The sequence below is a fragment of the Callithrix jacchus genome, chromosome X (assembly GCF_049354715.1).
Source record: "Callithrix jacchus isolate 240 chromosome X, calJac240_pri, whole genome shotgun sequence".
NCBI lineage: Eukaryota > Metazoa > Chordata > Mammalia > Primates > Cebidae > Callithrix > Callithrix jacchus.
Genome location: NC_133524.1, coordinates 93082759 through 93108438, shown reverse-complemented (window position 1 = coordinate 93108438; position 25680 = coordinate 93082759). Strand labels below are relative to the sequence as shown.

The 25680-nt window shown below is 35.9% G+C and overlaps 2 protein-coding genes across 7 annotated transcripts in view; both read right to left on the bottom strand.

Annotated features, from left to right (window-relative positions):
* DIAPH2 (diaphanous related formin 2) overlaps positions 1-25680 on the bottom strand; it is a 933611-nt gene that overhangs the window by 710766 nt on the left and 197165 nt on the right. For all 6 annotated transcript variants that reach the window (XM_078363563.1, XM_078363565.1, XM_078363567.1 and 3 more), the window contains one exon: positions 25017-25156. In XM_078363563.1, coding sequence (XP_078219689.1) covers positions 25017-25156 — 140 coding nt within the window. The remainder of the gene's footprint in view (positions 1-25016; positions 25157-25680) is intronic.
* On the bottom strand, positions 21524-23096 carry RPA4 (replication protein A4). Its single transcript, XM_078363569.1, has one exon. It carries the CDS (start codon positions 22688-22690, stop codon positions 21905-21907), a length of 786 nt encoding a protein of 261 aa, XP_078219695.1. The 5' UTR covers positions 22691-23096; the 3' UTR covers positions 21524-21904.

Sequence of the window (25680 nt, the reverse complement as noted above, 5' to 3'; positions counted from 1 at the left end):
TCATTATAAATGGAATTGTATAGCTTTCAAATTTTGTGTCTGGCTTCTTTCACTTAACATAAATATTATGATATTCAACCATTTCATTACATGTATTAGTATTCCATTTCTTGTTACTGCATGAATATACCACAATTTGTTTATCTATTCATTAGTTGATGAGCATTTCAGTTGTCTCCAGGTTTTGATGATTATGAATAAAGCTGATAGAAACATTCACATGTAAGTATCTGTATAAGCATGATTTCATTTCTGTTAAAAAATGTACCTAGGAGTGGAATAGCTGGATCTTATGGGAAGTATAGATTTAACTGTTTAAAAACTGCTTTCCAAAGTGGCTATTTCATTTGGCACTCCTTCAGCAAAATATCACAATTCTAATTGCCCCAAATCCTTGTCAGCCTTTCTAAGTTTAGCTATTCTGAAAATTGTTTCTGGGTAAAGAAACTAAGAAGCAAAGTAGTTAAGTAACTCCCTAAGCATCACTCAAAACGTAAGTAGCAGTTCTAGGCCTCAAATCCATATCTGACTCCTAAGCCCATGCTTATTTCAACCACATCCTTAGAAATTATTAAAACAGGACGAGTACATGATTTTCTGTAACATCTAGGCTAATAGCTCCAATATCTCACTGAAGGAGAATTAGTGGTGTTACAGAACAGTTTGTATCTATATATCTATGCCAAGACATACAAACACATGTTTCATTATTTAACAGCTTAGTTCATTTATTGAGATAGGATAAGTACTTTTCAATCAATGCTTTTACTGTTTTTTTAAAATCCTGAACATCATAAGAAATTTACCAAATATTGTTAGGAAAAGATAACTGGAGACTTCAACTAAAATTTTCAGTCAAGATTTAGGCAAGGTGGTTTATCAGAAAGAATAGGACCAAAATGTAGCTTATACTATTTCTTTTTTTGATGGGCTACGTAGTCCACGATCTCACTTTTTAAGGTATTAACATATTGGTGATTTTGTGATCAAGTTATCTAAGTTAAAGAACTGTCTTAATATGCTACACATCCAAGCTGACATTTGTGGTCATGTGTCAGGAGACCAAGTGGAACAAATGAACCACCTGAACGAAAACAATAGACCAGTCAAGAAGATTAATGTTTGAGTGAGCCAGAAGCCAAGATTATATCTGAAGACCGAAAAGGAAGCCGGGAAGCTTATATTGGGAACAAGAGGTCTGAATCACAGTGAGATAGCATTTTCCAACCCTACGTATAAAAGGTTTGGCTCTATCTATCAGGGAGGCTAACATCAGCTACGCTGCTCAAGAAGCTAAAATTTAATGACTTTTTTCCAAGTTTACCCAAAAATCAAGAAAATATTGCACCATCCATCCATGGATTATGTTGTGGGGCCACATAGAGGCATGGCTAAATGCATAAGCTTTAGAGGAAAACAGATCCAGGTTCTAATGTCATCTCTACATATTCTAGCTGTAGTACTTTTGATAATTTACTTAAATATTCTAAGCTTATTTTCAAAATAAAGATGAGAACAGTACCTTTACCCCATGAAGTCACTGTGACTATTAAATGAAATAATATATAATATCACATAAATTATATATATAACATTCATCATCTTCATAATGAAGCCCATTATGAAGATATTTTTGAAAATGTTAAAACCAAAAATTTGAATGTTGTTTGAATCCTCTAGTCCAAAATGCAGTATGAATTTTAGACATAAATTAAAGCATCCTTTCCCACACAGTATTAACATGACTTTTAATCACTTAATGAACATTACATTAATTTTTACAAAACATGCAGAAGACTAAAATTATACTAAACTTAATCTATTGATTTGTTGAAAAATAAGACTTGGGCACAGTGTCATGCCTGCCATCTCAGCTATTCGTGAGGCTCAAAGAGAGGGATCATTTGAGCCCAAGAGTCTGAGGCCAGATGGGGCAACATAGTAGGACTCCGTTGCTAAAAATCTTTTTTAAAAAAGACTTCATAATCTAAATATTTGGTACTGATATTACCTCATGTGTTTTAAGTGGTCACTATTCAACTCTGTGTATACTTAATTCTAATTGTATTTAGTACTGGCCAATTCACATCAGAATAGACATGGAAATTGTAATGGTGAGGGGGAGAGAATTTTTAGTTCATGTATAATCCTGACAGAATTATATCAAAAATATATTTATGTTTTAAAATAGAAACCTATCCCCAGCCTTTAGAACTTCTGAGCTCATCATTTTTAAAGGAGCCACTTATCCTGATCAACATGATTAAAGGAAAGAAAATCTTACATTTAGTGAAGGTATCAAAAGATTCAATTAACCCTGCATCTAAGAGAAAGCAAGATTCTCCCCTCTCTAGCTCTTCACGGAAAAGCAAAATGAGGAAAATTTTCTGTAAATGTACCTATTGAAGGAGGGAATAAGATTGCTGCCTCACAGATTCTTATAAAGGACTACGTTTCGCAGTTTCCCAAAACCTCAACCTTTCTCCCATAGAGTAGATTCGGGCTCTGAATTATTTAGTTACATTTCACTTAAATAGAATGTAAAACCAAAGGTATAATGAACATATGAGTTCAGAGTGCTATATACAATGCAGATATAATAGAAAATACTGACTGCATGTCCATCTATGATTAGATTATCCAGATTAACACCTATCTTTCAAAAGGGTTAAAGCTAAAATTAGAAACTTCTATACCGAATCCCATAAGCTGTAAAGGCAATTGGTCTCATGTGAAGGAGTCCAATATTAGTCATGTCATCCCTTTATCACTGTTTGTGCAGTGCTAAAGGCTAGTATAGAGGGTTATGTGTTCTGTACAAAGGATTTTATTTCTCTCTAATGGTGTTCTATTCCCATGTGTAATCTCAAACTACAACCCGAATCACTGGAACATCAAATAAAATGAATGATAGTTCAGAGTTTCCTGGGGAATTCAGAAAATTGGTAAAATTATAACATGTGAAACAACTAATTCAAAGGTTTGAGGAGACTTTAAGTATTATCTTGAGTGGTGGGTTTTTGGCTTGTATTTTTTTTTTTTTTTACATGAAGACATCTCATTTTAATACCAATATTGCTAACGTAATGTTTTTTAATGCAACTAAAATCAAATCTTAGTTGTAGACACTTATGGAAAGAAAAAGAATTCTGCGTGATTAAAACCAGTATATAGCCCAACATAAACAGCATCATGCATTCAGTCCATGGATCAATCTGCATAAAGAGTAACCAAGAAAATCTTAATATTTTCTGCATCTTTAAAGGAAAATTTGTTCAAAAAAGCTAAATGAACATGATACATAGTCCCACTGTCAATATATATACCCACTAAAAATATATATAAACATGTATAATATGTACATGGATTTGTATACACTACAACTGACTTGGTCTTAGATCCATAAAAAACATATATGTCCACTCAGGTTTCTCTACATGAAAGCAAACAAAATAGCTTTCGGCATTTGAGTGTCCTTGGAAACTATTCATCATAGTAGATTAATGCATGAGATATCTCTGACCAATTATAAAATATATATTTGACACAACACTGCCATTTCCAGACATTTGTGCATAAACCATTGAAGCCTGACAGTCACTGATCATTTATTTCATGTGACTCATAGAAAGGTTAAATTCGTCAGTTTACCAGCTCTACCTCTGAGTGGTTTTGACTTTGGTGTTGTGATAGATTACAATTTCCTTAGAAACACCAAAGAAGACATTCCATCTTTCTCTCTGGCTGCGTTTATTCTCTCTGTCAGTCTCACTGCAAAAATCCTACTGTTTCATGTCACTCATGCATTTTTAGGAATTCCTTACAAAGTAGGAAATGTGCATTCTTTCTAGTTGTTTATATTACATAAATACAAATTCCTCTTATTTACAAAACAATTTTAAACAATCTAGTTACACACAAAAATCTCTTGAAGGCAACAGTTTAAGTAAACACTCTCTTAAAGGGATAAAACTTTATTCATTAAAATCAATTTTGTAAGCTGTCTAAATTACTCTGGAGATAGTCTAAGAAATGGCTTATGCCCAAATCTATCTGAATGCCTAACAGGCTAACAATAAAGAATATTTTCCTCCCCACCTTCCTTTAAACATTATTGTTGTAAAAGTATAAGAGAACGTCTAGCTCCAAAGTAATGATGGGGAAAAATTACCAAAAAATTTGAATGACAATGAAAATAGACTCTTCAATCTACAGTTAATAGGGGAAAGAAAGAGAAAGTGTATCCCAAATATTCAATTAAAGGCGACTCACATTTTATATCTTCTTCACATATTTGAACTAGTAGACATAATTATGTTAGGACACTTATTAAAGATGCCTTCTTAGTAAAATGACCAAACTTAAAATAAAATGTTAACTTCCACAAGAAAAATGTATTGGTTTATTTTCCTAAGATAAGTAATACAGTTAAAATTCTATCATGCATACCACAGGACGTCCAACTTCTTTTAGTTTACTGGAATTTTGTTAAAATAAACTTACTCCAAAAAATCACACTCCCAGTCTATAAGCCCTGCAAATGAAACAGAGCTGACAACAAGTTTATGTCATGAATAAAGTCAGGAGGAAGTTATTTGAATGTAATGAAGAAACATAGAGGCATTAGCATATACCAACCACACATAATCTTTTTTCCTAAATCAGTTTGTATGTTATACTATCTGATTCTGGTGGGCAGCAGAGAAATTAAATGAAATTTTTTTTTTCATGGTACAGGGGTAAGGAGAGTTGAAGGGTAATTGCTATTTGATGAGTGAACAACAGAAATGCAACAGTCCTTCTTACCTACCAGGTGCAGTGCCAAAAACATATAATTAAAGACTCATTACAGAGGGTGATAGCTACGTAGACAAAGATCAAAGAAATTTAATGTTCACAGATATTTTTAGCACAAGACAACTGCAACTACATCTAAAAAGAAAATCATTTTCTTGGGTCCTCACTGTAGATGTCAAAAACATTTTAGCAAGTTCAAATGTTCTTTTTCCTGAGAATGTTATCTGTAATGGGAATTGCTTTAGTCTTTTCTGGTTTGTTTATATATAGTATTTTAAAATCCATTTATCCTAACACTGAAAAAGATACTGTGAAGATTATATGTTTTTCAGTGTGCATGTACATTCTTAACCATGGTTAAATGTGTTTTAATTTATATTTATTTTTATTGACAAAAAATATATATACTGTATGACATGACATTTTGACACATGCATACACTGTGAAATGACTAAATCAAAGTAATTAACATAGGAATTACCTCACATACTTGATTTTATTTGTTATAAGAACACTTAAAAATATCCTCTCTTAGGACCAACAAGAAGATACTACAATCTTACATTTATATGCACCCAACACTAGAGCTCCCAAATTTATAAAACTATTACTACTAGACCTAAGAAATGAAATAGACAGCAACACAGTGAGTGGGAGACATCAATATTCCACTGACAGCACTAGATGGACCATCAAGACAGAAAGTCAACAAAGAAACAATGGACACAAACTACATCCTAGAACAAATGCACTTAACAGAAATTTACGGAACATTCTTCCCAACAATTGTGTAGTATACATTCTTCTCATCAGCACATGGAATATTCTCCAAGATAGACCATCTGATAGGGCATAAAACAAATTTCAATAAATTTAAGAAACTAAATATCATATCAAGCATCTACTCAGAACATAAAGGAATAAAACTGGAAATCAACTGCAAAAGGAACCCTCAAAGCTATACAAATACATGGAAATTAATCTGCTCCTGAATGATTTTTGGGTTAACAATGAAACCAAGATGGAAATTTAAAAATTATTTGAAAAGAATGGTACTAGTGACACAAGTTATCAAAACCTCTGTTATACAGGAAAAGCAGTGCTAAGAGGAAAGTTTACAGTGCTAAATGTCTGTATCAAAAAGTCTGAAAGAGCACAAATTAGCAACCTAATATCACACCTCAGGGAATCAGAGAAACAAAAAGAAACGAAGTCTGAGCACAGTAGCTCACACCTGTAATCCCAGCACTTTCCAAGGCCAAGGTGGGTAGATCACTTGAGGCCAGGAGTTTGAGACCAATCTGGCCAACATGGCGAAACCTGTCTCTACTAAAAATATAAAAATTAGCTAGGCATGGTGGTGCATTCCTGTAGTTCCACCTACTCGGGAAGCTGAGGCATGAGAATTTCTTGAACCTGGGAGGTGGAAGTTGCAGCACTGAGCCGAGATTGCACCACTGCACTCCAGCCTGGGTAAACTTGTCTCAAAAAATAAAAATAAAAAAAGAACAAACAAAACCCGTAGCTAGAAGAAGAAAAGAAATAGCAAAGATCAGAGCAGAACCAAATGAAATTCACACAACAACAACAAAACAACAAAATAGAAAAGATAAATGAAACAAAAAGCTGGTTCTTTGAAAAGATAAACAAAATGGATAGACCATTGGCAAGATTAATAAAGGAAAGAAGAGAAAAGATCCAAATAACCTCAATTAGAAATGAAACTGGAGACATTATAATTGATACCACAGAAATATAAAAGATCATTCAAGACTGCTATGAACACCTTTGCACATGTAAACTAGAAAATCTAGAGGAAATGGATAAATTCCTGGAAACATACAGCCCTCCTAGATTAAATCAGGGAGAAACAGAAACTCTGAACAGGCCAATAACAAGCAAAGAAATAGAATCAGTAATAAAAAAAAAATTGTCAACAAGAAAAAGTCCAGGACCTGATGGACTCACAACTGAATTCAACCAGACATTCAAAGAAAAATTTGTACCAATCCTACTGAAACTATTCCAAAAGAGAAAAGGGAATCTTCTCTAAATTTTTCTATGAGGCCAGTATCACCCTAATACCAAAATTAGGAAAGCACATAACGAAAAGAAAACTGCAGACCAATATCCCTGATAAACATCGATGCAAAACCCCCCAACAAAATACTAGCCAACTGAATTCAATAGCACATCAAAAACATAATGTATCATGATCAAGTGGGTTTCATCCCAGGGATGCAAGAATGGTTTAGCATAAGCAAGTCAATAGATGTGGTAAATCACATGAACAGAATCAAAAACAAAATCCATATGATCTCAATAGATGCAGAAAGAGCATTTGATAAAAATCCACCATCCTTTTCTGATAAAAATCCTCAAGAAACTAGGCACAGAAGGAACTTCCCTCAAAGTAATAAAAGCCATATATGACAAAACCAAAGCCAACATCATACTGAATGGGAAAAAGTTGAAAGTGTTCTCCCTGATAACTGGAACAAAACCAAAATGCCCACTTTCACCATTTCTATTTGACACAGTACTGGAAGCCCCAGCCACAGCAATCAGGCAAGAGAAAGAAATAAAGAACAGCCAAATTGGAAAAGAGGAAATCAAACTGTCTGTTTGCTGATGATATGATCGTATACCAAGAAAATCCAAAAGACTTATCAAAAAGGCTCCTAGATCTGATAAATGAATTCATTAAAGTCTCAGGTTACAAAATCATCGTACACAAATCAGCGGCACCAAGTGGAGAGTCAAATGAAGAACTCGACCATCTTTACAACAGCTGTAAAACTACGAAACACTTCTGAAAGAAATTTTAGATGACACAAACACTTGGAAACAAACCCCATGCTCATGAAAGGATAGAACCAATATTGTGAAAATGATCATGCTACCAAAAGCAATCTATAAATTCATTTCTATTCCCATCAAAATACCATCATTATTCAAAGTAGGTGTGGGGAAGTTGGGAGGTGGGTGAGAGATTAAAGACTACATATTGGGTACAATATACACTGCTTGGATGATGGGTGCAGTAAAATCTCAGAATTCAACACTATAGAATTAATCTATGTAACCAAAAGCCACCTGCACCCCCAAAACTATTGCAATTTTTTAAATAATAATTTTTTTAAAAATTTCCTCTCTTAGCAATTTTCAGGTATACAACATGTTGTTATTAACTATAGTCACCATGATGTACAATAAACCTCCTGAACTTACAACTTCTGTTTAAATGAAATTTTGTATCCTTTGACCAACATAAATACAACTATTTAAAATCCTTAATAATCCCCCACTAAACAACTTATAACTTTTATCCAAGAAAAAATAAGCCAAATCTGCCATTATTTTTCTTATATCATAGTGATATAAACCATTTACAGCAATAACAACACTGTAACAAATACATACATGACATGCAAACAAAAAATTGTGGGGCTAAGTGCAGTATAAAGTCCCTAAGATATATCAGCCTTATGTTATAGTCAACCTGGCTTGTCCCTATCTTCAGAGAAATCTAGAAATACAGCTACACCTAAAATATACGCATTTATATATTTTAAGTCTTTCCAAACATATATATGCCTTTTAAAGAAAGCATGTCTTAATTGCTGAAATAACTTTGGCCTTATTCAAAATAACGAACTTTCTATTCAATTGGAACAGCTAAAAGCCAAAACCAACAGACAATTTTAATTAACAACATGGATTTTTCTTCATTTATAAACAAACCTCCATGAAAGAACACACACCAGTAAGAGTAGCTTTCCTGGTTGTGAAATAAGTTACTCCATTTTGTAGATGAAGAAACTAAAGAAAGTTAGTGACTTGTCTTAGGACACAGAGCTTCTTAATAGTAAAACAATCCAGTACTTCTCAATTCTTGAATACCTCCCATTAAGCTATATTATCAAGAACATAAAAATCATTAATTAGAGGTTACAAGATTTTAGCTATTTTACTTTCATGAACAGATATTGGATAAAAGTTAAAATATATTAAAAATACCACCAATGGGTATATGTAGAAGTAAAGACAATACCAATGAGGTGGTTTTCATCTTTTTAATTATTCATTTTGGGTTGCATCTTCAGAGCAAGGGATACTTTAGATAATAAAAACATCAGTATGTCCAAAAATATACTTTCTTTCTGTTTTTCATGTACCAATGGACAAACTATTGAGCTCCATCATATTGCAATTTATGACTATAGGCTGTAGACATGTCAATTATACACATACCTGTAAACACCCACTTCAAAAAATGTAGTAACTATTAGTTGGTATTTGACCTGATGTAAAATACTGCAAAAATATTAGAAAGCAGTTTTAAAAAATGAAGCCACTTGACTTTCATTTCGGAATAACAGTCCTTGATAACCCTTACTTGCTTCCATACCCAACACGAAAGACATTGGTCAGTCATTACAGGGTTGCTTGCTACTAACTTCCTTGCCTTCATTATCCCTTTGCACTTTACCTTATTCACTTTGGTTATAGTGAATTTTCAATAATCCCAGTAATCCTGTTTTGCCAGACCAATCACTTCCTCTATCAATTTTTGTCTCCAAATGGAGTGAGGCCTGAGCTAGAATATTGGCAATGGAAACGTAAAAGCTGTTTAGATATCACAAATGAAAAAAATGAGCAAATGTGACATATGAGGAGCATCAAAGATGATGCCAAATCATACATACAAGGATCAGAGCCAAGATCTTGAATGCATGGATGAGCTTTCTAAGACAAAGAATATACTGAGGATTATTTTTTAAAATAGTTGAACACTATTAAGTGATCCTGAATCATCTGTGAGTTTACAGATTAATAAATTCAACATGATGCTTATATATGCGTCTGCAGTATATGTCCAGCACAGTGCTTATATCTCCACAGTGCTATTTGATAATTCACATTTATCTAACATCCTTCATATCAATATGATTCAGAACTTTACAGTCACATATTTGAAAAACCAATCTGGGCCGGGTGTAGTGGTTCATGCCTGTAATTCCAGCACTTTGGGAGGCCAAGGCAGGTGGATTACCTGAGCTCAGGAGTTTGAGAACAGCCTGGCCAACATGGTGAAACCCCATCTCTACTAAAAATACAAAAAATTAGCCAGGTGTGGTGGCACATGCCTGTAATCCCAGCTATTCGGAAGGCTGAGGCAGGAGAATTGCTTGAACCCAGGAGGCAGAGTTTACAGTGAGCTAAGATTGCGCCACTACACTCCAGCCTGGGCGACAGAGCCAGACTCCATCTCAAAACAAACAAAAAAAAGAAAAAAGAAAAACTAGTCTATATATGCAATTGTTCTTGCTCCTCAAATGAACTCCTCTATAGTGATTTATTCTTAACTTTTATTATTCCAACTTTCCAAGCACATTTAAAAGAGTTGTAAAATGCAATAAGGTGAATAATTGAATCAAACTATAGTCATCAGCAAATTAAGACACATGATTTCAACACGTAAATCCTTATTATAATTTGTAAACAACACAAAAATAGTAGCATAAACAAAAATTAATGATAAACCAATGTAATGACCTATCACCACAGCACATCCTGCGTTCTATTCCCAGGAGAAAGCAATGATGAGCAAATAAAGTTTTTGAAGATATGAAATATATCACAAGATCAGAGAATACCTCCAGCTTGATGCCCCATACCACTTACACTTAAAAGTATTATGCCATTTTAATCAATGCTCATAATGGGAACCTCAAAGGCACTATAGAATTCTTAAGCATTTTCTATAGTGAAGAAAAATTCATTAATACTTAATATAGTTTTAGTGCTGGATCCATTTCGAGATATTCTTTGACAGATATTAATTCACATATGGAAATTTATAACTCAATTTAAAAAAAAATCTGTTCAACTACAGCACTCCAATCTTCAATATGTTTTGATGAATAAATGTTGAATGCACCAATTTAAGATATGATCTCCAGGAAATTCTTTTGGAAGCTGGTATCAAAGAAACTAAGGTACCACATAAAAGAAAAAAAAAAAAAGCACTATAGCAGTACTCAGTACTCAGGTAGTATCCTCCAAAACAGAATTAGAGTCAACCTGCATAGTTTCAATAACACTGGATGCTACAGAACTGACCTAACAAATACAAGTAGGTTGATTTTGGGTGTATGAAGGCTTGAATTCATATTCATATGAGAGGCCACTAACTGCCTCATTTGAAGATGTTTTAGTTTTTAGAAGTACTATAACATTATGTTTTTATATTCTGCCTTCATGGATTCCATCTTAACAGAAGACTCCAGGTTTAAACTGCCTGGTGTGAGAGGCCATACACTTACAGCTTTGCTGACCAGGTGGGAAATCTCCCCAAATTAGCTGTCCATTATCTAACACCAGTCGAACAGCTGGGGTCATAGAGCAAATACTGTTATCTAGTGCAGATGGATCTTCTTTCAATCAACCATACAGACTACTTGCACTCCAGGTGCTAGCTGGCATCTTAATTGTGAGTTGTCAGCTATCCAACTTCTATCAAAAGTCTGGCTGAGACGATAGACAGTCCAAGGGGAAAGCCTCAGGCACATTTCTCAAGTACACCTTGGTAGCAGGTTAGATTACTAGAAAGTTACATTCCAGTACTATTACTCCTGGTCATTGTAGAAATATCATAACCTTGATTTTTTTCACTTTTTGGCTCCATGCCGGAAATGGACATTCATAGAAATCCTCTGTACTTTATGGAAAACTATCAAGGACTCATTCTACTGTTGTTGTCTGATATCCATCATTTAAAGAACCACAAGATAAAATGAGTTCAGAAATGAATTCAGAATTAGGAAGAACGACCCTCCTGAAAAACAAACAAACAACAACCAAAAAAATAAAATAAAATAAAAGCAATGTCATTTATCAGGTAACAGCTATGTCTCTCAATACTTTTTATTGAGAGACTTTAATTGAGAGAGAGAGCTGTTTACCTGAAAAATGACACTCCCACACCCCTCTCCACTCCACACAAAGAAACTTGAATCTACTTTATACTCAAATCGTTACCTGACATTGTCCTAGGTTTTTTGAAAAGTTCCACCTCCTTTCCTCATTTAATTAGGGCTTGCATTTTTACCCTGGTCTAATAGAAGTGGGATACCTTCTTCTTTTATTTTACGCTGCAACTGCTTTTGTAATATTCTCAAAATGAGAGAAGTATTAAAACTCTAGTGTGTACCCAAGACCTTTAAATTAGTTAATATAACTTGAAATAAAAATATTTCAAATGACATATTTATATGCATTTTCTTCCCAATACTAATTTTGAATATATAGAAAATGAATATAAGTGTTTTAAGAGGAAAGTTAGCCTTCTACTAAGAAATCCATTTAGTCGGTGTGCCTAGATTCTGCTGCTAGATTATATATACCTTTATATGACCAGTTACATGCTTCTAATTATTTTAGATGATTATTATATAAAAATTGGCTTTCTAGTTAAAAATACAATATTTAAATGAGAAAATATACTGCCTTGGTGGAGCTTACATAGTAATAAAATAAATGCAACACAGAGCCACTATTTATCCTAATGCCTGTAACATTTTCTCCTAATAATACTTTAAAAACTTGGGTCAGTATTTACTGTGCCTAATATATGACACAGAAATCTACTTTGTTTCTATTAAGAGTTATTACCATTGGATGTGCTGATGTCAGAATTATGTTTTGAAGCTAATAGTATATAATTAAAAATTCCAGGTCACTTAATATTTATGGTACCAACTTAGTGAAATGAGCTTGAATATACTTGATACGAATTTGAATTGTTGACCAAGATTTTAACAAAAGCCATATAAACTGACATCTGTAAGGACTTTACTGTTTTCTATTTTATGCATAAATGTACTAATGCTATTCTAAGGTGATTTATGAATGTGAAAGTTAAAGCAAAAAAATTCAAAATGCCCATATTTAAAAATCCTGCTTTACTGATACCATACATAATGCTGCTTTATGAGATGTGTTCACAATTTTAAGTACTGTTCACATTTCTACATTGTAAAAAGTGTCCTTATTATTCCATCTTTCATAGTTAGTCCCCTGCAAAATGTTCTAAGAGTATTGATCTGTACCTACCCTTTATATTAGTTTTCTAAGTACTGTTAGCTGCTTTGTCAAGCTTTTGACAAGTTTAATACAGATTGTTTAAATAGTTATTAAGACCTATAATAAAGAAAGTGCTTTCTAGTCCTAATTTATATTGCTGTCAAGATGCAACTGTTTTCATTATAATGATTATGTTAAAATGCACATTTGTTAATACACTAGAAAAATACGTTGAAATCTAAAAGGAAGTACGATAGCATCAAATAAAAACAAATACTCCAGAGGTAATGCAAATAACTGTACATGTGTCAACTCGAAAAGATATTTTATGTTTTCACTGGCTTGGAAACATTGGCTGAGGAAGCTATCATCATAGGACGTGAACACAGACACTGTGCCATGAGTTTGGCAGATAAGTGGCTCCCAACCAAACAGAAAAAACAATTTCCTAGTGGGGTAAAATATCCCTAAAGCTGTGAGGCAATTTCAGCAACAACTCTAAAAAGAATTCCAGGCAATCACAATTCTGTGATACTATTCTTCAAACCACTATTTGCTGTTTTTGTCATGTGCTGAGAAACCTTAGTGACAATGATCTATTGCTACATATTTCTTTGGATCTTTATAAAATGTATTGCCAAAATACCTATACATCTTGCAATGAATTGGCTGGGAATAAAATTGTCCAAACTCATTGGTCATTTCTTAGCAGGAACTGTTTCCTTTCATAAACTTTAGTAAAGAAATATGAACAAAAATCTCTAAATAACATAGTCCTCATTCTAAATCACACATAGACCATGTTACGTGCAAAGTCTAATGCAATTTATAATGGTAGATTGGGATTTCTTTCATAGTCAAAGCACATGGATTTTTAGAGTGTTAAACAGAGTTGTAAACATTCAATTTCATTAATTCACCATGCAATTGTAACAAGGCTATTGTGTAAAGCATGCTATGTTGTCTGTGGACTGTGAATATGATTCAAACCAAGGTTTCATTCTTATGTGGAAGAAGTTAGCTTCATTCTTTTTCTGATTACAGCTGAAAATGCATGGCCACAAAATAGTGCCAGATTAATGCAAATTCATTCTCACTGTTGGAGAAGCATAGGTTGTTATTGATGGTGGGTCAATATCCACATCAAATCACACATTAGTATATATAAATTACAAAGTACCAGCCATCATGAGACAAATAAGAGGGCAAGAGGGTCCCTTCCCAGAGGAGACTAAAATCTAAATGAGAAAAACAGACATGCATGCATGAAACTATTATAAACAAGAACAGGTAAATGTATATAGTAACAAATAAGTGTTGAGGGAATGTACAGTAACAGAGTGATTTGAAATAGGACCAGTTAATGATGGCTTATAAAAGGGATTTTTAAGTATTTGCTTAAGCAGAAAATAATAAACTGAAATGACTTTCATAAAGCCTTTATCATCTGAGTGATTCAAAACCATATGAATGTGGAATTCATGACTCCATTTAATATTCCAAAATGACTGCTTTGAGAATGTTTGGTAAAACTATTAGTATGTATATGTATGTATGTGTGTGCACTTAATTATATGTTGTTGTTTTTTTAATTTTACAAGGGGCTGAACAAAAAGAAACCAGTTAAAACTGTGGTGGGGAGGAGAATTACCCAGGAGAGGACAACGGTCTGGATTCTAATAAACACCAGGTTTGAAAACAGTTATGCAACAGATTTCAGAAACTGCTTTCATCTGTATTTAAAGGAAATTATAAATATATGTCGGGGGTGGTTAAATACATTTATAAATACAAAAATAATGGAACATTAGGAAATCCTCTAGCCTTACTAAGGAACATTATTCTCATTTTTCAAAATAATATCTAAACACTAATGTAGTTCCAATAGCAAACGTAAGAGGACTGAAACTAGGCAAAAGAGAATACAGAACACAGAGGTTTAGAGCTGGAAGGCTCCAATCCTATTTACATATGAAGAAACTGAGGTCCAAAGAGGTCCATTGACTAGACCAAGGTCACTACAGAGGAGTGACCAAAAATTAGTATGATTTATCATATTGTCACAGGATCCTGGGGTGTCACTTAGCCAGCTAGAAACCTCTGTGGCTAGTGGCACCTCCTACCTGAGTATTGTTTGTGCCCTCTGGACTTGTTCCACCCACTCAGCCTGGCAAGCTGCATTCAGTTCATGCTACCAGCCCAGATCCCCGACCTGCCAAGGGCAAGACAGGCACAGAGCAATGAAGTGTGTGTGGGCAAGTAAGCATGGAGTCTGGCCACTGTGCACAGCCAGGCACACCGGCCGCTGTGGCCAGGTCAGCAGCTTCAGGTACCAGCACAGGTGCCAAGTGGGCAGCTCCAGGTTCTGGCACAAGTGCCAGCTCCAAGCAAGGCTGAGGCTGGAGTATATATATCACATGTGGCTTCCAATGCAGGCATCCACATTTGCACAAGGGGAAAGTGGTGGCACCCAGAAGCTTGGCAACACCAGGAACCACAGAGCCCCAAAGCTGTATCACAGCCCTTGCTTAGGGAACCCCCAGGTCTGGGATCCCTGAAGGGCTGCAGCACTCTCCTTCTTGTCACCCGCAAAGTGGTGAGCAGGGGAGCATGTTTCAGCCCTGTTTGTGTTATAGCTCTTTCAGTCCTGCCATTCAGCAGGTCTGGCGTTCTTGTCCCAGACAAGGAAGAATGAGGCATATGGACAACTGGAGGGTGAGCAAGGCAAAGAGGAACTTCAATGAGTGACAGAACAGCTCTCAAGAAACCTAAAGTGGGTAGCTCCTTTCTGCAGGCTGGTCTTCCTGACCAGTGTCTAGCTCTCAGTGGAGACGAGGAGGAGACCCACAGTGGATGGCTCCTGCCCACAGGCAGGTCGTCCCAGTGAGTGTCCAGCTCTCAGCCGAGAGAAGACCAACAGTGGGTAGCTCCTTTCCATGGGCAGGTCATCCAGGAATGTCGAGGAGACCTGAATTGGGTAGCTACAACTCATAGCTGGTAGTCCGGATATCTGTGTGAGTCTAGGGAGGAAGTATGTGTTGACTGGTCCATAGGCAGGCCTAGAAAAAGCATCGCAAGTTCTCACTCCTGGTGGTAGACTCTACCCAGAACTGGCAGCCTGGACACCAGGCTTCAGATTTTCCCTAGCTTGAAGGTGGGGTTTCACCTGGGACCCACCCCTTTCCACCAAGGAGCCTTCCAGCCTTCTGCCACCATCAACACGTCCTCCACGGTGCCCAGGCTGTTTGTGCCAAGGGACACCTGCAGGCTCATTCTGAGTTGCCCTCAGCACCTCCTCAGCCTCCTTCCCATGCTCATTTGCACCCAAAGTCCAGAGGGGCCTGAGGTGGTATCTAGCATGTCAGCACCACCCCAAGAGCGTGCACACCCAGACAGGTTGCAACAGTGCCAAGGCTCAGCCACAACTTTGCTTTGAAATCAGATGCAGGGAGTAGAGAGAAGCCAGAGAGCAGGAGCTGGCACTTCTGAGCCTGCAGGGGCCGAGGGACTTCCAGGACCCTGGAGAGCACAGAGATGCCCAGGTTTGGAGCTGAGGCTGAGTGGTGGCAGCTGCACCTGGGAGCGGAGTGCAGGGCTCCTACACCTACCAACTCAGTAGGGGGTGGGGCTCTCTAGAGTATGTAGCCCTGGTTGCGCCTCCCCAGCTGAAGCTGAAATCCCCACAGTGGCTGCTCCAGATGGGCTGCTGCCACCATCAGTATAACATGCTACTTCTCAGAATTCAATACAACAGAAAATTTTGTTTTATAAAGGGAACAAAGCTAACAACATTTAATTTAATTAAGGATGATAAACCTACTACATGATTTTTTGGATATTCTGACCTCATTACCTAGACAGAATTTAGCTTATTTTGGTTATTTCAATGGTTTCAAGGATAAGTTTTCCTAGCATAATTGTAGTAGGTTGAATACTATCTACCTAGAACCTCAGAAAATGACCTTATTTGGAAATAGGGTCTTTGTAGACATAATTAAGGTAAGGATCGAGATAACACTATATACTACTGGAGTGGGGTGGGCCCTAAATCCAATTAGAATGTCCTTATAAGAGACAGAAAGGATACACAGAGAAGGCCATGTGACCATAAAGGCAGAGATTAGTATTCATGCTACCACAAGTCAAGGGATGCCAGAAGCTGGAAGAGGCAAGGAAAAATCCTCCCCTAGAGCCTTTGGATGGAGCTCCCTAACATCTACAGTTCAGGTTGCCTGAACTATGAGAGAATACATTTTAGTGGTTTTAAGCCACCCAGTTAGTGGTAATTGTTATGGAAACCCTAGGAAACTAAATAATAATATTCAATAATTCCAGTTTAATTTCAGGGATTTCTTTTATATAAGACACTATGCATTGTCCTGCCTCTCTCCCTCACAAAGGGCAAATTGACTTGATTAGGAATGGGCACCTGACCCACAGTATGATAAGCACTTAAGTTGGCCTGCTAACTGAGGTTGCCTGACATGAAAAGCTTTCTCCAAGCAGAAAAAAATGGGGACCAGAACCTCCTCATTAGAAATGTTAACAGGGCAATAGAAAGGTCAGGCAATCAATATCAGGAAAATAAACTGATTCGTGAATTAAAACTGGAACATCAGGGTGATAGATCATGAATTTCTACAGTTGAGTTGAAAGAGGCCCATGACAAAAATAACTGGGTTTTAGACTACCTTGGGATGTCAACTAACCTTCCATACTAACCTCCATGAGGCACAACTACACAGCTATCCCTAGAATTCCTGTGAGATTTCCAGCTCCCTTACTGTAATGTACAACATGTTCTCCCTGCTTCCACCCAGGGCTATTCTTTAAAAATGTGGGTCACCTCGTGCCATTCAATTCCTCAAAACTCTCTAAGAGCGCCCCAGCTCACTCAAAGTAAAAGCCAAAGTCCTCTGACTGGTGGATAAGGCTCTACATTATCCAGCATGCTAGCCTCCTTGACATTCCTAGCACATGCCAAGCATGCTCCCATCTTTGGTATTTGCTGTTGCTGTTTTCTGTTTCTAAAAACATTACTCTTCCAGTGAACATAACTTACTGCCACACTTCCTTTAGACCTCTGTGCAAACGTCATTAAAGTCAGGGAGGCTTTCACTGATCATCTAATATAAAACAGCAACATCTCCTCCTCATCTCATATCACAACCTGACATTTTATATACACCTTTAAAAAAACTGTCTGAATTCCTGTACTGGAATGTAAGCTCCATATGTATAAGTCCCATATAGACAAGAGGAATTTAATTTTGTTATTCCTTTATAGGATTATCCATGTGATATGTAAAAACAAACCACATAGTATTAAGCGCTATTTATTGAACCTCTCCAATTTAAGGTATTACCAAAGCAAATTAACTCTTAATGTTAAAAAAATTGTTTTCTTAATTTATCACATGATGGCAAATTGGAATAAACATCATACAGATGGTGTTAGAATTACTAGAAGTATCATCCACAATGGATAGGGCAAAGAAGTCCCAATTTACATACAGCTATATGATCAGAAAAAAATAGGCTTTTCAATGCACTAATACATATTCTTGAGACATTATCTTTCAAAAACTACAAGCATAGATTTTTAAGAAAATGTAGAATTTCAGATGATCTTTCAAATCAATGAAAATATAGTCCCAAATGGTATTACAGTGTCATAAAAAAATCACCTAAGTTATTCAACTAAGTTTTCTATAACAACAAAAAATAACGTTTTGTCTCTTAAGCTGATAGATGAGTAAAAAGGTGTTTTATATTATCTTCTATACTTTTTGCTGAAAGTTTTCAGTCTTTTTATTCTTTTAAATAAGACAACTTTTAATGAAAGAAGGTCAAAACAGTATGCGGTAACAGTGAAAGAATACTAACAACAGTGAAAGAATACTATTTTTAATAGACTTTCCTTATTGTGACACTGTACAAAGTAGTTGTTAAGGGCTCAGGCTCTAGAGATACACAGCCCGGGTTTAAATGTTAACAATGACACTTGCTGGCCATGCAACTTTAACACGTAGCAAATTACTTAACCTCTCTGAGCCTCAAGTTTGTCTATAAAATAGGAACAATACTAATAATGTTACCCTGGTTGTATATGTAGATTTCAAGGTATTACGACATTGCATAGGGGTAGTAAATGCCATATACATACTACCATATATATCTGTACATATATATATAAAACATACACACACATGTAACTTTTCATTACTATTTGTTAATGTATTAAAAATGCCTATATGCCATCCAAGAAGACATTTGGAAGTAGAATCTCAATTTAAAAAAAAAAAAAAAAAGAATCTCAATTTCAAGAGAGAAGTATAAGCTGAAAATGTAAATCTAGGCATCACAGGTATCATACATACACACACACACCCCACATACATAAAACTCCCGCTCTCAGAACAGAACTTGGGAGATAATACTACAGAAATAGTAAAATGTTAAAAATAACTTTTTTTTTTTTTCGGAGACCGAGTCTTACTCTGTCACCAACCTGGAGTGCAGTGGCGCAATCTTGGCTCACAATAACCTCTGACTCGCAGGTTCAAGCGATTCCCCTGCCTCAGCCTCCCAGTAGCAGGGACTACAGGTACATGACACCACGCTCAATTTTTGTTTTTTGTGGTTTTTGTTGTTGTTGTTGTTATTTTGGTAGAGATGGGATAGTTTTAATAAGCATTTCAGAAGTCAATTAAATTTAAGCTTATCAAAATTGAAGTTAACACTTAAATGCATATAGTAGGAACTCACTAAAGATTTCATGTACAAATATAATTCTTGCTAGTTACCTTTTTAAAATTTCTGTTATAAAACGTAAACGGAAATTGAAAACATATAAGAATTTAAGTTTTTCAGCTTCTACTCCAAATATTACTAAATTTAGTAGGTAAAAGTAACAAAATGATCACTAATAATTATGACCATAGTAAGATTACTATATTGGCCTTGAAAACACTTTCAAATATATTTATTCATTGTTAATTTAGAATCAACCTCAATATAAATACATACATTTATTCCTGTGAGCCATAGGAAAAAACCTCAGGTGGATTATAATTGTCAATTATGTTTTTCAGTTTCCTCAGGCTTAAATGTCCCTGTCCAAAATAGTCAACAGTATGTCCTCATGATTTGCATCTTATCCTCAAAAAGTGTGGCTAACAATCAGGTCAGGACCTCAAAGAAAGGGGATATTGGCCAAGTCATTCCCAGTCTAAACAAAATTGAAAAAGTATGCATGTCACGTGGGTGTTGAAAATGAACTTTAAAAATCTGCTGCCTTTAACACGGACTAAATATGCATGTATAAAACAATCCAGTGATTGTGTTATGCCTAAAAATGTCTGATTTCCACTGACATTATATCTAGACCTGCTTACGATTTTTCCACTCCTATCTTTTACCTGCTGCAGAATCCACTAAACCACATGATTCCATTCAGAAGAGTAAGGATTGGGGGGAGTCATTTTAAAAACCTAAAAGAATCCCAAGGAACACAGATAGAGGATAGTTCCCGTCAGAGGATGGGGGAGAGGTTGGTCTTCTGCTTTAAATTCAGGTGTACAGAAAGCATCACAAACCTTAAGCAAGAATTGATGGTAAGTTTTTCTAATGGCCACTGACAGAAGCCATTTTCTTAAAGTTTTCCTGAAAGTATGGATTACTAGCAATGCTCCATTTAAGAGATTTTTTTTATAGTTTTCATGATTCAATTAAATAATGCTCTTCCCTTCTGTCTAAATATATATTGTATATGAATATACATATATTATATAAAAATATAAAATATATAAATTCAAAAGTATATATTTTTTCTTTCCTCTAAGTAAAAAGTTTAGCATCTTGAAAGATACCATCTTTAGTGTATATGTAACTGAGGGTTTTCATTAATGGTCAATTATCTAAAGGTATCACATAATTTATACAATCTACACTAAAATGTATTATTAGAACTAGGTTATAGCATATGTTTTTGGTATAATATATAGAAAAGAAAAAATTCTAGACAATTAAAACTATCCTCAAGGATATAAAACAAAAAGGCTTTTTCGAATGTACTTAGAAAAAAATCACAAAGGAAAGTTAAGATTTTGTAAAACTATTTTAATACAACATTTGAATAAGTCTGTGTCAAACTCAGTAAGTTTCATATTCCTATGACTTGTTTCCCTAACCTCCTAAAAAGTACCCTGTTATACATAAAACAGAGCATTTAGTAAAATACAGAACATACCAGCACATAAATCTTACAGAAACTCTGGCATCTATTTACCATACAACTACCAGAAACTGTAATTTCATCAAATACCACATCATATTTGAAATAATCATTAAACTTACCCACATTAAAAAACTATATTCAAAGATAACCTGGCAAAAATGATTTATTTAAACACAGTATAATCTTATTTTAAGAAAACATAAATTCATAGTAATAACAGCAAATACACAATAAATGAACTGAGCATTAGAATTCACAAATAAGTATCTTCAGCTCATTTGAATTAATCAAATACTAAATACTATATTGAGCAAGAGATAACAATATCACTATAATAAGCTATATCTAAACATGGAAAATAAGTCTAACATTAAAAACAAGCAATGCTTTTTTTTTTTTTCTCTTAGCTGGCTCCCTGAGTGCAACTAGTTTTTCCCAATACATAGATATTTTGGAAAAAGAAGTTCGAACACAATTAAATAATAAATTTTAACATTTTCTGTAGTTTTTCTTCCCCCAAAATCACCATGTTTCCATTAGCTTGCTTGTAAATCCTACAAAGAGTTCAGTCATTTTATCCATTACCATCTTGAGCTTCAAATATAGCTAGAAAAAAAGAAAAGTTCAAAGTAGTTGGAAAAGCAGCGAGTTGCTGAAGAATGCCAGTTGAGTTTTTTTTTTGTTGTTTTTTTTTTAGTCCTTCCTAAAAAGTCAACAGGTCAAAATTACTCACAGCTGGATGCAAGGGTCTTCAGAAAATAAAAGGATGGTTTCCCTGTCTCAATCAGCAGACTTAAAATGCTCCCGATCCACAGTGGGATAGATGTGGCCCTCGAGGGTCAGATAATCAATCACTTCCTTGATGGCCTGGATGCTGAGGTCGCAGAGCTGAGCCTGGAGCTCATGGATGCTCCTCCCTTCCTGACGAGGGCACTCGTGAATCAAACGCAGCACTTCATCCCGGATGAAATTGCGGCGACTCTCATCATTATCCCCAGCATCATCTACTTCTGATGGAGACACAGGCACACTTTCTAGAGTGGTATCACCACGGGCTTTATACAGCATCATGTGTGCACTGACCGTTTCCAGAATATGCACGGTGAATTCATTCATGTCCTCAAGGACATAGATTTTCAATACTTCAAGGCTCTTGGTTCCCGCGGGACATTTGAGGATACCAAACACTTTCACATATAGTCCGACTGACAGTGGAGTCAGCTGCTTGACTTTCTCTCTACCAAACCACTGTCGGGCCTCGATTGGCTTCGCAGTCATATCATCAATTTTGTAACAAATGTGATTTGAAGCCTTCTCTGCCTCTCTGATTACCCCCACGACGGAGACCTGGGAAACTGTAATTCCCCTAACCTTGAACACAGTATCCAACACAGTAGAGCTCAGCAGCTGGTACACATTACACGGTACGATGTTCTGGATTCGGACCCTCGGTCTTTGGGTCTTAACAACAGGAGCTGCACCTCTCTCAGATGGTTGGTCACTGCCTCCACTCGCTCCACTGGCAGCAGAAATACTGCCATAGCTCCCAAACCCACTCTTACTCATCTTCAAAACGGCTCAGGCCAAGGAGAAGGTGGGCTTTGGCTTGTCCGGGGCTCCACTGAAGGCTTGGACCTCTCCACAGAAGACTCCGAGCTCTCCACAGAAGACTCCGAGCTCTCCACAGAAGGCTCCGATTGAATGCTGGGAACCTGATGCTCGGACAAGCTTCACGCTACCTGTGGGACCAATCAGCTACCAGAATGCATCTGCTTCCAGCCAATCCGGGCTTGCCACCTTCTCACCTGATCTGATAATCCTTCCCTGTGTGCCAGTGATTGCTACATTCTAAAAGTCCCACACGAGGGGACCCTTGTTGCTTAGCTGGTCAAAGCGCCTGTCTAGTAAAAGTCCCACGTGTCTTTCAAAGCCAGCCTTTCTTGCAATCTCTATCAAAATGCATTTTTACTAGTCTCCCCTCTTTATTTCTTAATGCTGCAACTTCTGCAATCACTTTTAAAAGACGCATTTATTCACTGAAACAACAATGCAACAGAAATTTTAGGAGCACAAAGTGCTTGGCCCAATGGCAGAGTGCTGTACGTTATGTGCAAGGGGAAAAATGAACCACTGTGGTTACTGTTTTTAAGAACTCACCTCCCCTGTTCAAACCATTACTAGGAGCATTGGCTGGGCACAGTGGCTCAAGACTGTAATCCCAACAGTTGGGGAGGTCGTCGCAGGAGGATTATTTGAGATCAGGAGTTGAAGACCAGCCTGTCAACGTGGTGAAACCCCATCTCTACTAAAAATACAAAAATTAGCCAGGCGTGATGGTGCACACTTGCAATCCCAGCTACTAGGGAGGCTGAGGTAGGACCATCACTTGAACCCAGGAGGTGGAGGTGGTAGTAAGCCGAGATCGCGCCACTGCACTGCACTCCAGCCTGGGTGGCAAATGAAACCCCGTCTCAAAAAAAAAAACAAAAACAAAAACAAAAACTAGGCAATCGTCTTTCAATGATTATCATACTCTAAGATAAGTCACATCTTAACACTGGCTTTAAAAAATTTTTTCGTTATTTTAAAATTGCAATTTTCCAGCTATTTTGCCAAGTGCACTATAAATAAGTAATTAGTATATTTCAATTTATACATAAATCCAAACTGAATGACTGAGTTCTAAATTATTTTCAAGGCTCTGTGGACAGGATGGAAAAGTACAAGACTTAGGCCTATTATATATTAGGTAAAACATGGACAAAATCACAGTAAGTTTTTAATATGCTCTTACAGAGTAAATTCTGAACTTAAGATTCTAGCAGTTGTATAAACAGAAAAAAAATTTTTTTTTGAGACAAGGTCTTGCTCTGTCTCTCAGGTTGGAGTGCAGTGGCAAGATCTGGGCTCACTGCAACCTCCACTTCCCAGGCTCAGGTGATCCTCCCACCTCAGCCTCCTGAATACCTAGGACCACAGCCACACACTGCCATGTCTGGCAGACTTCTTTGTATTTTTGGTAGAGATGAGGTTTCACCATGTTGGCCAGGCTGGTCTTGAACTCCTGGACTCAAGTGATCCACTTGCCTCAGCCTCCCAAAGTTCAGGGATTACAGTCCTGAGCCACCATACCCAGCCAAGAATTTTTTGATATTTCACCGCAATTTTGTTTTTCTTTATAAAACATTTTATTTTGGGTGTTACTGATTTAAAGTCTTTTATAATGGTTAATAAAGAAACCACAGTTATTGGAATCCACCATTGGCAAGTAACCTCCTAACAATCCTCTGTAGTTAGTTAACAGCCTAAATGAGTAGAGTTTTGAGGAGTTTATTAATGCTCTCATTTCTTTTATTGGTTAAATTATTTTCTCTTTTCTCAAAATTACATAAATGTGTGAAGAATATATATAAAACATAGAAGAACATGGAGTTATACGTACCTTTCAAGTTTTAAAAGAAAAAAATCATGGAGGAAACATACTTTATTGGCTATATAAATAAATATATGATAATTAACTGAGCCCACAAATAGATTTTCATATAAATGTGAATATTTAACTTCTGGCTCTATGTTAATATTTTTATTCTTAAAATTGTACATTACTAGAGATCCAATTAACTAAATATATTTTTAAATGTTTACAACTTCACAATCAGATTCGGCTGTTTTATTAACATCAGACTTTCAGTCAGAAAATCTTGAGATTTAAATAACAAAACTTGTTATATTCCCAAACAGTTATATGAATCATACCAAAATGATCAGAACAACCTACCTGACAGGATTGCTGGTTAAAGAAACCTCAGAAAATCTTGAGGTTTAAATAACAAAACTTGTTATATTCCCAAACAATTATATGAATCATATCAAAATGATCAGAACAACCTACCTGACAGGATTGCTGGTTAAAGAAACCCTGAGGGATTCTAGGCAATTAAGAAGTTTCTCATCTGATATACCCGATCGTAATTCATGCACATATTCTTGTGAAGACAGAGTGCATTCATGTTTGCTGTTTTTCAGCCCACCCTATAAAACAAACAAAGATACCATTTTAGACAATGTTTTAAATTTTTTAAAATAAAATAATGTATAGAATATATATTTTATTACATAAAAATGTGTGCCATCTCAAAATAATAAAAGCTATTTACGACAAACCAACAGCCAATATCATACTGAATGGGCAAAAACTGGAAACATTCCCTTTGAAATCTGGCACTAGAAAAGGATGCCCTCTCTCATCACTCCTATTCAATATAGTACTAGAAGTTCTAGCCAGAGCAATCAGACAAAAAAAAATAAATAAATAAAGGGTATTCAATTAGGAAAGGAAGAAGTCAAATTGTCTCTATTTGCAGGCGACATGATTTTATATCTAGAAGACCCCATTGTCTCAGCCCAAAATCTCCTGAAACTGATAAGCAACTTCAGCAAAGTCTCAGGATACAAAATCAATATGCAAAAATCACAATCATTCCTATACACCAATAACAGATTTAAAGAGAGCCAAATCAAGAACGAACTGCCATTCTTAATTGCTACAAAGAAAA